Source organism: Taudactylus pleione, unplaced genomic scaffold, assembly GCF_031769625.1.
Source record: "Taudactylus pleione unplaced genomic scaffold, aTauple2 ptg000190l, whole genome shotgun sequence".
NCBI lineage: Eukaryota > Metazoa > Chordata > Amphibia > Anura > Myobatrachidae > Taudactylus > Taudactylus pleione.
The window spans coordinates 2,851,314-2,867,635 of record NW_028284592.1 but is presented as its reverse complement, the minus strand read 5'-3'; the positions used below and the strand labels follow the sequence as shown (position 1 = coordinate 2,867,635).

At 39.1% G+C, this 16,322-nt stretch overlaps 1 protein-coding gene across 1 annotated transcript in view; it reads right to left on the bottom strand.

Moving 5' to 3' along the window:
* The window catches only part of GLIS3 (GLIS family zinc finger 3), a 548,195-nt gene that overhangs the window by 121,458 nt on the left and 410,415 nt on the right, over positions 1-16,322 (bottom strand). The window contains 2 exon segments of the mRNA XM_088476633.1: positions 11,727-11,837; positions 15,002-15,163. Coding sequence (XP_088332759.1) covers positions 11,727-11,837; positions 15,002-15,163 — 273 coding nt within the window.

Genomic DNA, 16,322 nt, shown 5'->3' with positions numbered 1-16,322 from the left:
TGTGTTTATGTGCCATTTGAGGGGATGTTTTCTGTATTTAAGGTTGATTATTTGAAGATTGTGTGAAGAGCCTTCCATTCCTTTCATAGGTTGCATTTCAAGGTTTTGTGCAGTCATTATTATTTTTATTTTGGATATACATTAACGCCAGTATTTACTTACCTCTGTGTATATTATTTGTTTTCTATGAAATCACTTGGTTCCTTGTTTATAAGCTACAGCTAGACTCTGTAGAGTAGCGCCTTGGAGGTACACCATTTGTTTGTTTTATAACTTAAGACAGCTGCCTAGGGCAACAGGATCTTATGGCCACCACGGAATGAGGGAAAAGCTGGTGTGCATGTGAGGGAAAAACTAGTAAGTATTGGGGACATGTGAAAGAAAAGTTGTTGGGCAGGGTTCGGCATGTGAGGAAATAGCTGGTGGTCTGATAGACATGTGAAAAAAAGCTGGCAGGCAGTGGACCCTGTAAGGAAAAGGTGGCAGGGACATGTGAGGGAGTAGATGGTGAATATTTTCCAAAAAAAGGGACTGTTGCTGGTTTATTGCAATAAATGTTGTTGTTATTGTTTTTGCTTTGTTCCGATATTTAGCATTTGCAATCCTTCTTTAGAGATCCAGGACTTTTATCCAGACATCAGTGGAGCCTGCACAAAGTTCTGGTTCAGACACCAATACATCTAAACTGCAGCCTTGCCACCAAACAACAAGGAGGAGCTAAAAGTTATTCTTTTTAATTTACAAAAGTAAAGTGAGCGAGCGGCTGGGAAGTTATTACTGAGGTCAGAAAGAGTGGTAGTGAGAGGCTTCAACTAGTTCTCCGAGTAACCTTAAGCTGGCCCTGTTAATACCAGCCTTCAACAAGAAAAGTACCACACACTAATAAATACATTACCTGTTGGCAGAGACAAACAAGCAGCTTTAAAAGAAAAGCTGGTTATGTTACAGGATTCTCTTGGAGCATATAAATGTCTGGACAAAGTAACAACTATTATCCCAGCGAACAATACCGTAGATTGCAACTTTATTACACCAGAGCACAATCTGGCGACAAACCTTGTCATATTTGAGAGCATTTAAACAACTCTTAGGAGTAAAATTACTAAAGCTTCTAAAATAGACAAGTGGAGGTGTTGCCCATAGCAACCAATTAGACCATAGCTCTAATTTCTCTATTGCATTCTAGAAAATGATCGACAGAATCTGAAACTTTAAGGTGTTAGGGTGTTATGCAATAGGTTCTGATTTTATGGAACTGTCTGTTTTTCAGCAAGTTTGCACCTTAATTTAAAGCAGCAATTGGTTAGAGGGCTTAACAAGCCTTATAACCAATTGCTGCTTTAAATGTAGTGGTAAACTTGCCTTTACCATTCCGTAAAATTGGAACCTATTACATAAACCCCTTAATATTTTGGCTATACTGTGCTTGCATTTTGATACTCATATTAACAACCATTAAGTAAATGAGGAGCCAACCATTGCCCAATTCTAGCTTTCAGTCCAGGACCCAAGGTTATCTAATCCACCACTAGTGCTGTCTGCATACAAGTAATAACAGGCAACATCCAAATATTACGAAGTATGAGGGCAGGGTTGGGAAGAAGTATGAGTGGGGGTAAGGAAGGCTGTTTATGTAATGTACCTGGATGTGTTTAAGCTATTGATTTATTGGTGAAGATTAGGGCTAGTTCATTAAAAGTACAAGAGATTAATTTATTGATGAGTGCAGTTTATTTGATAGTTTGGGGCTAAAATTGTAATGTCACACTATGTTTGTGGAGAAGCTTTACTAAATCTGATGACTAATTATTCAATATAGGGGTGTTTGGAGGAATTGGGTTTATTTATTAAAAGTTAATGTTATTTAGTGTCAGGGATGGTTCCAAGAAGGGAAGAATATTTTTTCAAATAGAGCCCAAACATTCCAGGATCCAGACCAGACAAGCGAAAGCATGTAGTGACATCTGCAAGAACAGGTAAGAGAGAGTTGGGACAGTCTACCAACTTTCGCAATTCTTTAGGATGATAGTCCCGGTCAGTCATGGTTCTAGACCCAATGATCATAATTTCCTATTGCCGCTATTATAGATTGCCAGGATGTATTAAAATACAGCCATGTGGACATGCATTAGTGGAGAGTGCCAGGGAGGAAACCTATGGATGGCCACACCCGTACAATAAAATATATGAATTAAATAGTATTTGCGCAATGGGGCACCATTCACCCCTCAGCCAGGGCAGATCAAGGGGGGTGCACAATCAGTGCAATTGATGCTCCCTGCATCAGCATTTTGCCTTGCTCCGGAAAGGGGGTCCCTCCTGTTCGGCGGTGCCATCTTTCCAGTGATATACGGAAAGATGGCACATGTGCACTAGAGAGCAAAGAGTATGGCACAGTGCCAAAGTCTTTGCTTTCACCGTGCAGCGCCATCTTCCAGAAGATGTCACTGGAAGATGGCACTGAGGAGGAGGGACTCACTTGCTGGAGCAAGATAAGTATACTTGGAGGTGGGGAGGGGGGAGACAGAGTTGGACCCAGGCCCCTCCAACAATCCTGGGCCTGGGTAATTAGTACCCGCTCCCACCCTTCCCTCTCAGTGCCGCTGCTTTCAGGAGGATATGTGCACCTATGTGCATCCTCCTTTATTTAAGGTACACATTTCTCAGTAATGTCATTCCTGTCGAATGAGTCCATACCGAACACATTGCAGTCAGGCACCTGGTACATGGAGCTATTTGTCTGAATTACTGAATTGGAAGGCTCATACCTGTAATTCTAACTATATGAAGCTGGTTGTAATGTCAGATGAAACCATTGCAGCTAAGCATATGCATTCTCTCAGCTGTTCCAATCTTCACTCTGACACACCCTGCACCCATAATATTACTTACCTCTCCGAAGTCCCACGTCGGCGCGGGGGTCCGATGCTGTAAAACGACAGGAAAAAGGCCGCAGCGGCCACTTTCCCATTGTTTGCGCATGCGCAGTACAGGGAAAATGGCCGCCGTGGCCATTTTACCGGTGACCTGTGCATCCATTATAGACTCTGGGCACACTCTAGTGCCCAGAGTCTATAACTCCGGCGCTGGCCGCACACAGCTCTGTGCGCTGCCGGCCACCAGGCGGAGAGGAGGGGGCCCGTGTCGGAGTGTGCACACGGGTCCCCTCCTCTCTGCATTGGATCCTCTTTTTTAGCTGTGTCCTAATCCAATTAAAATTGTAGCTCCTTCATCAGCAGGGCCCTACCTACCCTATGTTTGTATGTCTGCATTTATTTTGTTTACCTTGTAGAAACCTGTTTTATGTACTGTATGAAATGCTGAGGGCACCTGATTACCGGTAAGCATGTCAAGCTTTAAAGGAAAAGTGACTTGCTGAAGGTGAAGACTTCAAAAAGCAGTTCTAAAGGTATAGGTATTTCATCCATACTACCAATAATTATATGAATCCAGATATATCTGTTTATCTATGTATCTAAATTTAAATACAGGTGGGACTTTTAGCCTTATATAACTTATTGTATCTTAAGATTCATTTGAGATTCAGCATCAGTGCAATGTGCTTGTAATGCTGGTAACCTTCTCTGTTTTTCTTAAATGACCCTACAATGTTTTTGCCATGCACACTCAGACTACATTGTAACATGATAGTGAAATTTACTGACATTTAGTTTTGTAAAGCTCTTAAATCTTAAAATATTATTTATCTTCTCCACTTTGCAAAATAAACATCATTGAGTGTTTTGGGAACTTTTAGAAAAGGATTACAAGCAGGACATATTAAATGAGTCCATAACTAACAGGCTGTGACAGCCAAAGGGTTCAATCTTTTCAACACAACAGTCCCCCACGGATGCAACTATTTATTTCACTGTTCCTTTATCACCTTGGAATTTTTATGGTTATTGTTTGTTTTTTTTAGAATTCACATTTTGTTGTGTAAAACCCTTTTGTGACCTTATGCCAGATTTCAGATTTAATTAAAAGTAATAAATAATCTTTATTCTGTCCTAAAAGGTTTACTGCTTTTTACTTTTCTATTATTATTGCCTGCAAATATTTGAAATTCCAATGCTTGATGTTTGCTAACAGCCAGATATTCAGTTAAATATAATTAAATGGAACATAACCAAAATAAGATTATTTGAATAACACGTGACCTGTGGAAACTCTTCCACCAAAACATGATTCCCTCACTCACATGTTTTTTTGAATGGTTGTGAAAAAACAGATTAATAAACATGTCATATATACAATATGTTACACTGATTGGTGATGGTAATGGGAGATAGATAGATAGATAGATAGCATCTGTTGCGACCGTCTCAGAGGAGACTGCCAGCGGCCGCTGGAAGCTGATCTTCCAGTAGCTACCGATATAGTGTCGGACTGGGGCATGAAGGGCCCACCAGGGGAAATGCAGTTGTAAAGGCCAATGCTTAAGGGGTGTTGCCAACCACAAAAGAGGTTTGGAACCATTACAGAGGGCAAACCAAGCACCCATGTTCCTGCTCTACCAGGGTATTGACCTACTTATAGAGTAATAAATTATAATTCAACTGTATAGTCTGGAACCTGACATTAGAAGAGTGGGTGTGGCCCTCAAGCATTGGGGCCCACCGGGGACTTCCCCTGTACCCCTGTGGGCCAGTCCAACCCTGCAGATATATATATATATATACATACATATATACAGGTCGAGTCTCCCATATCCCAATATTTCGTAATACTGAATATTCCGAAATATGGAATTTTTTGAGCATGACTGAGATGGTGAAACCTTTGCTTTTTGATGGTTCTAAGTACACAAACTTTGTATAATGCACTACATTATTAAAAATTATTGTATAAAATTACCTTCAGGCTGTGTATAAGGTGTATATGAGACATAAATGAATTTCATGTATGTACACAAACTTTTTTTGAGCCACAACATTATAAAAAATATTGTATAAAATTACCTGCAGGCTGTGTGTATAAGGTTTATATAGAACATATATACATTATGTGTATAGATTTGGGTCCCATTCCCAAGATATTTCATTATAGTATGCAAATATTCCAAAATACATAACATTCCGATATCCAAAATACCTCTGGTCCCAAGCATTTTGGATATGGGAGACTCAACCTGTATATATATATATATATATATATATATATATCACAATAAAAGCCCGGCACTCTGCAGACCACAGCGGGCCAGTACCTTGTTCCGGGTGCCGTCAGCATGGAAATCACTCCCATCAATATAAACTGAAAGCACATAAGCAGCACTCCGTAGACTTCCAAGCAGGTGAAAACAGTGGTGTTTTATTCAACGTTGTTTTCACCTGTTTACAAGTCTCTGGAGTGCCGCTTATGTGCTTTCAGTTTATATATATATATATATTTATATATATATATATATATATATACACACAGCAGGTAAAATAAGTATTGAACACATCAGCATTTTTCTCAGTAAATATATTTGTAATGTGGCTGCTGTAATGAAATTTTCACCAAATGTCAGCAACAACCTATGCAATCCACACATGCAAAGAGGTCAAACCATAGAAGTTAGGTGTAATAATGTGAAATGACACAGGGAAAAAGTATTAAACACGCTTACTGAAATGTATTTAATACTGCGTACAAAAGCCTTTGTTGGTAATGACAGCTTCAAGACGCCTCCTGTATGGAGAAACTAGTCGCATGCATTGCTCAGGTGTGCTTTTGGCTCATTCTTCCACACAGTCTTCAAATCTTGAATGTTCGTGGGCCTCTTCTATGAACTCTGGGCCTGATTCAGAACCGGACGCTCTGACAGAGTGCTCGCTCTGAATCAGGGCCGGGCATTTGTTTTTCAGAACGGCCTCCCGGCCGCTCGCATTGCTGTGGGTGTCCACCCACAGTTATAGCGAGCGGCCATGATGATGGTCGCGATGGTCAAGACCATCGCGACCATCGGGTTTGCAACGAGACACTTGTGGTAGGGTCTCATTGCCGCAAGCCCCAGATAGCTTTCGGCTCTAACAGAGTGTGATGTCAGTGGGGCCGGCCCCAGATGGTAGGCGCTCCCATGGGAATGCCTCCGTCTGGGCAGCCACGTTTCCGGCCCACCCACCAAAGGGGGCGTGCTGTCACTCAACAACGACAGCACGCCACCTTTGGTACGAGACCCAGAGCGATGGAGTGTCCGTCGCTATCCGGGTCTCGCGCATGCGCATGACGGAGCCGGCTCCATTGTTCGCATGCGCACTGGCCTACCATCGACCCGGTTGTGAGCGCACAGCGCTTGCGACCGGGTCTGAATCAGGCCCTCTGATCTTTAGTTCTTTCCATAGATTTTCAATTGGATTCAAATTAGGTGATTGGCTGGGCCATTCTAGCAACTTTATTTTCTCTCTGAAACCAATTGAGAGCATCCTTGGCTGTGTGTTTGGGATCATTGTCTTGTTGAAATGTCCACCCTCGTTTCATTTTCAGCATTCTGGTAGATAGCAGCAGATTTTTATCAAGAATGTCTCGGTACATTTTTCCATTCTTCCTTCCTTCAATCATATGAAGTATGCCAGTACCGTATGCTGAAAACTAGCCCCACACCATGATGTTCCCACCTCCAAACTTCACTGTTGGTATGGTGTTTTTGGTTTTTTGTTGGTATGGTGTTTTAATGTGCAGTGCCATTCCTCCTCTAAACATGGTGTGTATTATGGCATCCAAAGAGTTCAATTTTGGTCTCATCTGACCAGACTATATTCTCCCAGTATTTCACAGGCTTGTCCAAATGTTGTGCAGCAAATTTTAAACGAGCTTAAACATGCTTTTTCTGAAGCTTGCGTGGTGAGCGTGCATACAGGCCATGGTGGTTGAGTACATTACTTATTGTCTTCTTTGAAACAATTATACCTGCTAATTCCAGGTCTTTCTGAAGCTCTCCACAAGTGGTCCTTGGCTCTTGGACAACTGTTCGGATAATTCTTTTCACTCCTCAGTCAGAAATCTTGCGAGGAGCACCTGGTCATGCCGGTTTATGGTGAAATTATATTCTTTCCACTTCCAGATTATGGCCCTAACAGTGCTCACTGGAACATTCAGAAGTTTAGAAATCCTTCTGTAACCAATGCCATCAGTATGTTGTGCAATAATAAGGTTGCAAAGGTTTTGAGAGAACTCTTTGCTTTTACCCATCATAAGATGTTTCTTGTGTGACACCTTGGTTATGAGACACCTCTTTATAGGCCATCAGTTGGGAATGAACCATCTTAAATTAATTTGCATTGACAAGGGGCAGGATTACTTTCTAATGACTGATAGATTTCAGGTATTTTGGCTTTCCATTTCTTTTTACACCTCCCTTTCTTCATGTGTTCAATACTTTTTCCATGTGTCATTTCACATTATTACACAAAACTTAAGTTATTGACAGCTATGGTTTTGATTCCTTTGCATGTGTGGATTGCATTGGTTGTTGCTGACATTTGGCGAAAATTTCAAAACAGTAGCCCCATTACAAATATATTTACTGAGAAAAATGCTGATGTGTTCAATACTTATTTTACACGCTGTATGTCCAGGAATGATGATGTTTGTCCATGCAAGATGACGTTTAGCCTCTTTCTGAGTCCCATTTTTTGGAGGGAAAAATCCGTACTCGGCGTGCAAACACGAACCTATCCGAGCCTGCACATCCCTAATATATATATATATATATATATATATATATATATATATATATATATATATATAGTGTACTGTATATCAATCTATGTACTGTATAAAGCTAATTTTTCCAACAATTTCCCAAAATTGTTGATTTTTAAATGATCAAATTATGTAAATAAGAGCTGTTTAACCATTATTCAGTATCATTTTATGAACAAATCTGCATATTTAAGATAACACAAACAATGGACCTCTATAGCTCTCAATATAAATGCAGTACAATAGTGCAAAATATGAAGTAAAAAAATGTCAGCCGCCTTTACAATAGCACCTGTTCACCTCCTGAGGTAGTCTTAACAACAGACAAAACACATCAAGGATAACCTACCTATGGACCTACCATTGCTCTGCAGTGATGCCATCATTTTAATTATTTGTTTTAGAATATCACACTATTGGTTATTTTACCTTATTTGAGGTACACATGAAAAGCTATGAAGTATTGGTCAGGTCCATAAGGATATGTGAGAATACGCCCTGGTGTTACATATGAATGTTTATTTATCGCTTTCTAAGGTATTAAGCTAACAGTTGGAGTTCCCCAAGGTTCTTTTCTTGGACCACTCCTTTTCTCCCTATATACGTCCTCTTTAGGTGAACTCATAAACTCTTTTGACCTCCAATATCATCTCTATGCTCATGATACTCAAATTTACCTTTCCACCCCTGAGCTCTCCCCCTCGCTTCTTACCCGTATCTCCAACTGTCTCACTGCTGTCTCTTCATGGAGGTCCCAGGACTTTCTTAAACTTAACATGTCTAAGACTAAGCTGATCATCTTCCCATACTCTTCCACTAGCTCACTTCCCACAATTTCATTATCTATTGATGGCACAACTATCTCCTCTAGCCCCAAAGTGCGCTGTCTTGGAGTTATCCTAGACTCCTCCCTCTCCTTTAAACCACAAATTCAGCACCTCTCGCAATCCTACCGTTTCCACCTAAAAATATCTCCGGGATTAGACCCTTCCTCACCCAGGATGCCACTAAAACTCTCATCCACTCGCTGGTCATCTCCAGATATCACTACTGTAACCTTCTCCTAGCTGGCCTCCCAGTCTCTCAACTCTCTCCACTACAATCGGTCCTCAATGCTGCTGTTCAGCTCATCTTCCTCTCCAGATGTTCTATATCTGCTTCCCCTCTCCTTCAAGCCCTACACTGGCTCCCCTTCCCCTTCAGATGCCAATTCAAGGTTCTTACACTCACCTACAAAACCCTCACCAAATCCTATCTCACATACATTTCTGACTTTCTCTCCCTTCACACGCCCGCCCACTTCGCTCAACAAACGCATGCCGCTTCTCTTGCCAACTGATTACTTCCTCCCACTCCCGCATCCAAGATTTTGCCCATGCTGCTCCCTACCTTTGGAACTCTCTCCCTCTCCCTATCAGACTCTCCATCTCTCTACAAATTTTCCAACGGGCTCTCAAGACCCACTACTTCATCAAGGCCTTCTAGCTCTCATCCTAACCCACTTCATGCTCTTTCCTCCCTATCTTCCCCTTCTGTGTCACGGCAGGCTGTCTGCCCCTCCCCTTTAGAATGTAAGCTCTGACGAGCAGGGACCTCTTCCCTCATATGCTTCTCTTTACATTTTCTTCTACTCCTTACTCCCCATAAGGGCACCTAACACTTGACTGCCAACTCCTGGCGACTTATTGTGAGTTCTTTAATCGTTATTGCAGCAATGTATATAAACCATGTCCTTATTCTGCACTGTAATGTACTGTAAGTTACTTGTTTCTTGTTCACTTATTAGTTTTATGTACTATGTAAGGCGCTACGGAACACTTGTGGTGCCATACAAATAAAGGATAATAATAATAATAATAATAATAATAATAATAATAATAAATAATTCCAATATTATCCCACTTTTGGCTACATTATGGTCTGTTTCTTTCCCAAGAAATTTGAGGTATCGCTATTCAATGGAATGAACCTTATAGAGGAATACAAAGGAGAGAATACGAAAGACCCTTTGATGAGCACTTTTTTCCACATCTTTGTGGTATGTACATAAGAAATATTTGTTTTAACTATGTCATTAATGCATATGTGGTGCCCCTTTTTCCCTTTAAATGTATATTATTAATTATATTAATAATTATTATATTTGTTAATACAAATTATACTGTATCGGGTTTAAGTAAATATTATTTACATAATTTCATAATTAAAAAAATCAACAATTTTGGGGATATTTTTGGAAATTTAAACCAGATCAGTTCTGCCTTTTAAATGATTGCTGCTTTAAAAACACAGGTAGACTTATGTCTGTACCTGCATCTCGCAGCCTATTACATAAGCCCCTTAGAGCCTACGGTGCCAGATTTTCTGAGAGGCTACATTATGGATCTATTAAAGTTGCTTCGTAATGATACTTTGATAAGTTATTCTTGCAATTTCTAACAAATTGTTTTATGCTTATTCATGCTGTTAGATATTGTATTTCAACTGAAAATCACTGGTGCCATTGCAGAGATGGTTAACATGCATTCTTTACAAATGACAGGAGAGAAACTGCATAAGAAACTGTTGAATTTCTGTGTCATATGACAGGGTTCGGTACGGGATCCCGATGGTCAGGATGCCGATAGTCAGAATACCGACAGTGGCATACCGACAGTCAGAATCCTGACAGATTTCCATAAGTGTTATAACCCTTACTCGAACCCACCCCTCGCACTGCCTAAGCCTGACCCTCCTGTCCTGCAGCCTAACCTTAACCCTCTCGTCCTGCAGCCTAACCCTAACGATCCTGCAGTCCTAACCCTCCCCCTAACCCTAATTCTAAGCCTCCCCCTAACCCTAATACTTACCTCCACAATCTGTCAGTATTCTGACAGTTGGGATGCCGCTGTTGGTATTGTGACCGTCGGCATCCTGACTGTTGGGATGCTGGCTACATCTCATCTGTTCTACATTACTGTATTTACTTTCACACTTTTGAAGGGTTGTAATTAGAAGTGGTTTGTTATCTCATTATAATTAAAAATGAGAGGTTCAGCCTTGCTGAAAACTAAACACACCCAAACTTTGGTGGATCTAAAAACCGGATCTTGCATGTTTTCGATTGAAGTTACATCTTTCCCTGGTGATTTCAGGTGCTGTGGGGCGGTCAAAATTGACTGGAAATTAATGTTGTTCATGTTATTAATACTATAAGAACAAATATAGGTCCAAATTACATGATTTTAGCTGTTTTTATCAATTCTTAAAGAAATCAAAAACTGAAACAATCAAAACACTTGAAAGTGGTTTTGCCAAAACACGACGCTGATTTAGAACCAAAACCAAAGCACAGGGCTCTATGCACATCTCTAATTATATTACATAATTATCTCACATATGTCAGTATTTCCTTTGTTAAGAGCTAGCGTATTTACTGACATGAAAGTGTACTCTCCCCATCTTCATGTGATAGCACATTAGACCACAAATGCAACTATATGTAGTGTTGTCTAGATAGATATTTCACTTCTTAGGATGTGTACATACTCTACCCCACATTAGAATAGTAGAGGAGTTCTAAGTTTATGTTGTAGTTTGCAGAAAGATCACACATACTTAGCACACTTGCTTACTTTCCGGCAATGTCTGGGAGAAGTCTACATTTTGGAGAGTTCTTCCTGACTCCAAAGAGATTAAGGAACCCTCCCCTATTCCATCAACTTCCCTAGTGACATTGGCACATCTTGTTGAAGCCATAAGTGGCATTATGGTTTGGGGGTGGGACCACAATGACGCAAATCACATCACTATGCCCATTGTGCTTGCCCCCTGGACTTTCTTTCCGGGACCTTCAATTATTATAAAAGGTGAAGTAGCACACAAAGTAGCAACCAGTTAAATGTTTGTTGTCATTGTCTAGACAACATTGTAAGATTGACAACTGGAATCTCGGTTGCTAAATAACATAAACTTTTACATTGTCGTAAACACAGGATCATTTTTCTAGAATGATGTTTTCTGGACATATTTAAGCGATACATCTTTGTTAATATTACCTTTTTTCTGGCCTGCTGATCTTTGGAAGAGTGAGCTTTTACATGCTTTCGTAATGAGCTTGGATCTGTGTACCGCTTACTGCATCCAGGAATTTGACACGCATAGGGTTTCTAGAGAAGGGAAAAAAATAAGGGAATATAATCACATTACATTACTTGTAACTGCCTTTTCACAATTGTTACCAATGAATATTCCCAGAGGTACTTACAGGATAGGAATCGTTTGCTCAAGAAGGGATTAGTAAAATCAGATACAGCAGATTAGTCGTGCTGTCTAACAGCAGTGACTATCCAGAAAGCATTGGTTAGGGTTAGAGAAGTAACCTGCTATAGAGAAAGAACAAAGTGGAAAAAAGATTAGGATATGACACAGCAAAGGAAGCAATTGGTAGAATAATATTTTATAAAATTGTTACATCATTGCTACATATTTTAAATATAAAGCATTAGATTGACTGCCCTACTAAATATGAGAGCAATTCAAACACATCTTACGCCATCTCTCTCTCTTCTTCCTCAAATATCTATTTTTCTTTTCAGCACTTGATTTTATTATATAGATTATCTTTAGCATTATCTTTTTCTTTTCATCTTTATTATTGTAGTTTTTGTGAAGTTCTCACCTTTTGTCCTTTAGAAAGTGTTTTTTGTTTATTTCTGTATGTGTCTTCTGCACCCATATGTGCCTTTTACCCTTCCTTCTATACTATGATACATTACATTTGTGGATAATGTTGTAATGTTTTCAGAAGTGTCTTTCTTGTAATTATGAGGAGGATTGTGATGAATACGTATGGGAAAAATAACTGTGTTTGGAGACTGTAGATGTGTATTATGCCTGAACTCTCTGGAAGTGACATCATTGGCCAGAGTTCAAACCAACTGTCAGTAAATGCAAATGTGATAACATAATTTATATCACTCTTCAGAGTTAATGTACGTAAGGAGAAAGATAAGGTGGAGAGATAAAGTATCAACCAATCAGCTCCGAGACTGTCATTTTTCAAACACAGCCTGTAGAGTGACAGTTAGGAGCTGATTGGTTGGTACTTTATCTCTTAACTTTATTGCATCTCCAAAGCTTAGTACATCGCCCGTTCAGCTTTATATATATATATATATATATATATATATATATATTATATAGATTATCTCATTGCAGCTAAAAACAGCCATTTTGTGTTTTTTTTCAATCATATGTCATAAAGACTCATGCTAAAAGATGCACAATTTGTGTCATTGCTCAAAAGAGATTAAGGGAGAGGTTTTGTGGGACTTTCTGACCTCCCTAACAAAATTGTACACTTGGAATAAAAGTGTCAGGCATTTTCTATAGCACAATGAGGGAAAAAAAGGTTAAATACAGCAAATGTGCTATACAGTATGTATTCAAATAACATGCATAGGTCATTGTGTGCAAGTTCTCTGACACAGTCCCAAGTTTTAGAGAATGGTGACTAAAATATCCGTTTTTCAATTTTAACTAACTGAATAATAAAAGTTCTCTTTTACTGATTTTAAGATGTCATTCTCTTCTTATTTTCTGTTCTTTCTAATTTGATATTTATTTATGGGTCTTCCATAAAATGGAAAACAACAAGGTATAATGAAAATAGGGAAACATCACAGGGATTGTAGTGCTCCTAGGTCCACCAAGTCAATATTGTACGTGGTGTACAACTTATCCCTGGCAACTAATTTCAAACATTGGCAACTATCAGGGCTGACTTGAGGGCCGTTTGTACAGTGTGACTGCCCAGGGCGGAATCCACCAGCCGCCATAACCTGCCCGGCTACGGAGCTGTCTCACGATGCATAAGAACCCAGCCCTCCATCCACCGGCTTGTGTTTATGGTATGACCTCAGGAGGGGAAGGAAGGGGCGGTGGGGTAGAGCAGCGGAGGCAGTGTAGCACAGGGTACAAGTGGACCTGGGGCCGCCTCTGGCAACTTGTAACTGTGCACATTAATATTATTCCTAATGTAATATTAAGATATGCACTACTATACTTAGTAAGTGTACATCATTTTTGGTCTTTTATGTGCTTAAGTTGTTTAGTTAAGTCAAAAAGGTTTGTTATTATTAAACTGCAGATGCAATATGTTTAAGGAAGATATGCTGGACATTAATGCACTGTACCATGTTGTCTACTTCACAAATTAGCAATATAATACAGTTGAGTACTTATTTTGCAATTTAGAAGATCATGCCTGTACTTTATTTGGACTAGAAATAAGTGTGAGCTGCAAATTGATCTTAAGTAGGTATTACTGTTTCATGGCGTTTGATTGGGGAGCGTTAAGGTCGAGGGGACTTTAATGAGTAACTGGAACAGCCAAGAGATCAAATGTAGTCTACAGTACATAACTATTCCATTTTTAGTTGTTTAAGTGAAGGTATGTACCCAATTACATCCATTTTTATTACAGCATTAGGTACACATGCCGATTCATACATTTTTATCTGAGTAAGTGGTGTGAATTATATATATATATATATATATATAGATTTTGTTCTGTGATTGAAATGTACATTGCTAGCAAGTAAAAAATATAGACATGAAAATACAGCAATTTGGATCACCTCCTAACATTTGAACTTTTAATCTTCACATGAAAATACTGCCAGGAAGATCTAATTTTGCTATATTACATATAGATATCGAGTGGTAGTGGGGCTGACTTTATTTAAAGTGTCATCACATCACTTCATATTTGTGCAAGCTATATGGCTGTTATTTATGCACTATATGCACACCTGCACCATCAGGAATATCTTTTGTAAATAGTGTGCATGGTTAGATCTGTATAAGTCACTTCCATAAAGAGCACTATAATCCATTCAAGTCTGACCTGGTATTCCAACAGGAGCAAATGTTTTAAAAAATAGCACCATCTTGCTGTACATATTTATGAGTGGCTAAATTGTGATGAAACATGCACAACTGGCAACTTGTGGCATCACAACAGTGCTTCTGTATCTTGTGTACTGTATCACTTGTTTGTCAATGACCTCCTTTATCCATGTTATGGACTTGACTTGTAGATTATTCATCAGAGAATTGCAAAAAAAGTACAAATATTCATGTCAGATAACACAGAATGAATGACTATCCCCCTGACTGATCTTGGCTGCTGAAATGTCATGGCCTCTAGTAAAAGTTGCATAATACAGGTAAGGGAAGAGTAGTTATTTGTAAGAATTGTTGAAGCTGGCAACTGTGTGGGTGTTTTTTCATGAAGAACAAGCTTATTATTTTATATGTCCTTCCTTACAGTATCCAGGTGCGTCCTTTGATGTTTGGCACGATCGCTTGAGTTGCTGAAAGCCTTTTGACAGCCAGGATGCTGGCAAAGGTAGGGCTTCTCCCCCGTGTGACTCCGTAAGTGAATCTTTAGATTTTCAAGCCTTGAAAATGCTTTCTTGCACCCTTCAAACTGTAACGAAAAACAAAATAAAGAGGAATGTTTCTCTTCCTTTACTTAAAAGAATTTTGTCTTGTTCTGAAAACTCCAGGGCATGGCTTAGCAGTTAATGTTTCATCACTCATATAAAAATGATTTCCAGTTATTTCTTACTTGCTACAAAAGTATCAAACCTTTCTGAAGTTTGGCATGTCTAACCAGCTACTCTGCCAGTTTAACAAAGTCATTTACAAACTTCTTTCATTTTCGAGAAGCGTATTGATGAAGGCTTTGCAACAGTTTATGTTCATGGTTCTATTGCAGCAATATTTGTGAAATTTTAAGCAAATCCATGAGTTTATTTTTCAAGGCATAAACTGATGGTTAAGCTGAAATAACCTTTTAAGAAAAGCCATAGCCATAACTGAAGAAAGTGAATGACAGTGTTTGCAAACTATTAGTTAATTTGTAGGTTTGCTTAGCTGAGACATGCAGTTGACATGTACATTTTTAATCTACACTTTGTTCATATTGTGTTGTGCTGTCACTCATTTTCAGCAGAGTGTAGGGTGATGTGGAGGCCTAGAGATTCAGAGGTACCAGGCATTGCGAGGTGGATACACCCCATCTCCATTCCAAAACTGGAGTCAGCGGGACAGGAAAAATAATAACTTTACATGTAGCATAAATAAGTACTCTATTATAAAATGCACGATAAAAAGTAACTGGGCAGCTATAAATCACTCATTTCTGCTCTAGAAAATAGGAAATGGAAAGGACAAAAGAGTAGACAACAAGGTACCAGATTAACTGTATTTATACTTCTAAGTCTAGGAGCATATTAACCTGTAGCCAATACAGTTGTCATAGCCAGTTTGTCTAAAGAAGCTGGCTGCATGTGATGTACAGTACAAGTTCCCATGCTGACTTCAAATATTAACTATATAAAAATATCATCTGTTACTGTCCTCATTCATAATTCCTGATGTTTTTCATCATAAGAAAAAGAAATGACAAACTGGTCAAATTAATTTCCATAACAGTAATGAAGATAGTCAAAAGAAGAAACTGCCTGTATCTATTTGTCAATTATTTTTTATACACATTTCAGAGCCTGAAAGAATTAGCAAATAATCCTAAATGATTGGAGTATATAGAATTTTACACTCAACAAAGCAATCCAAATGACAGC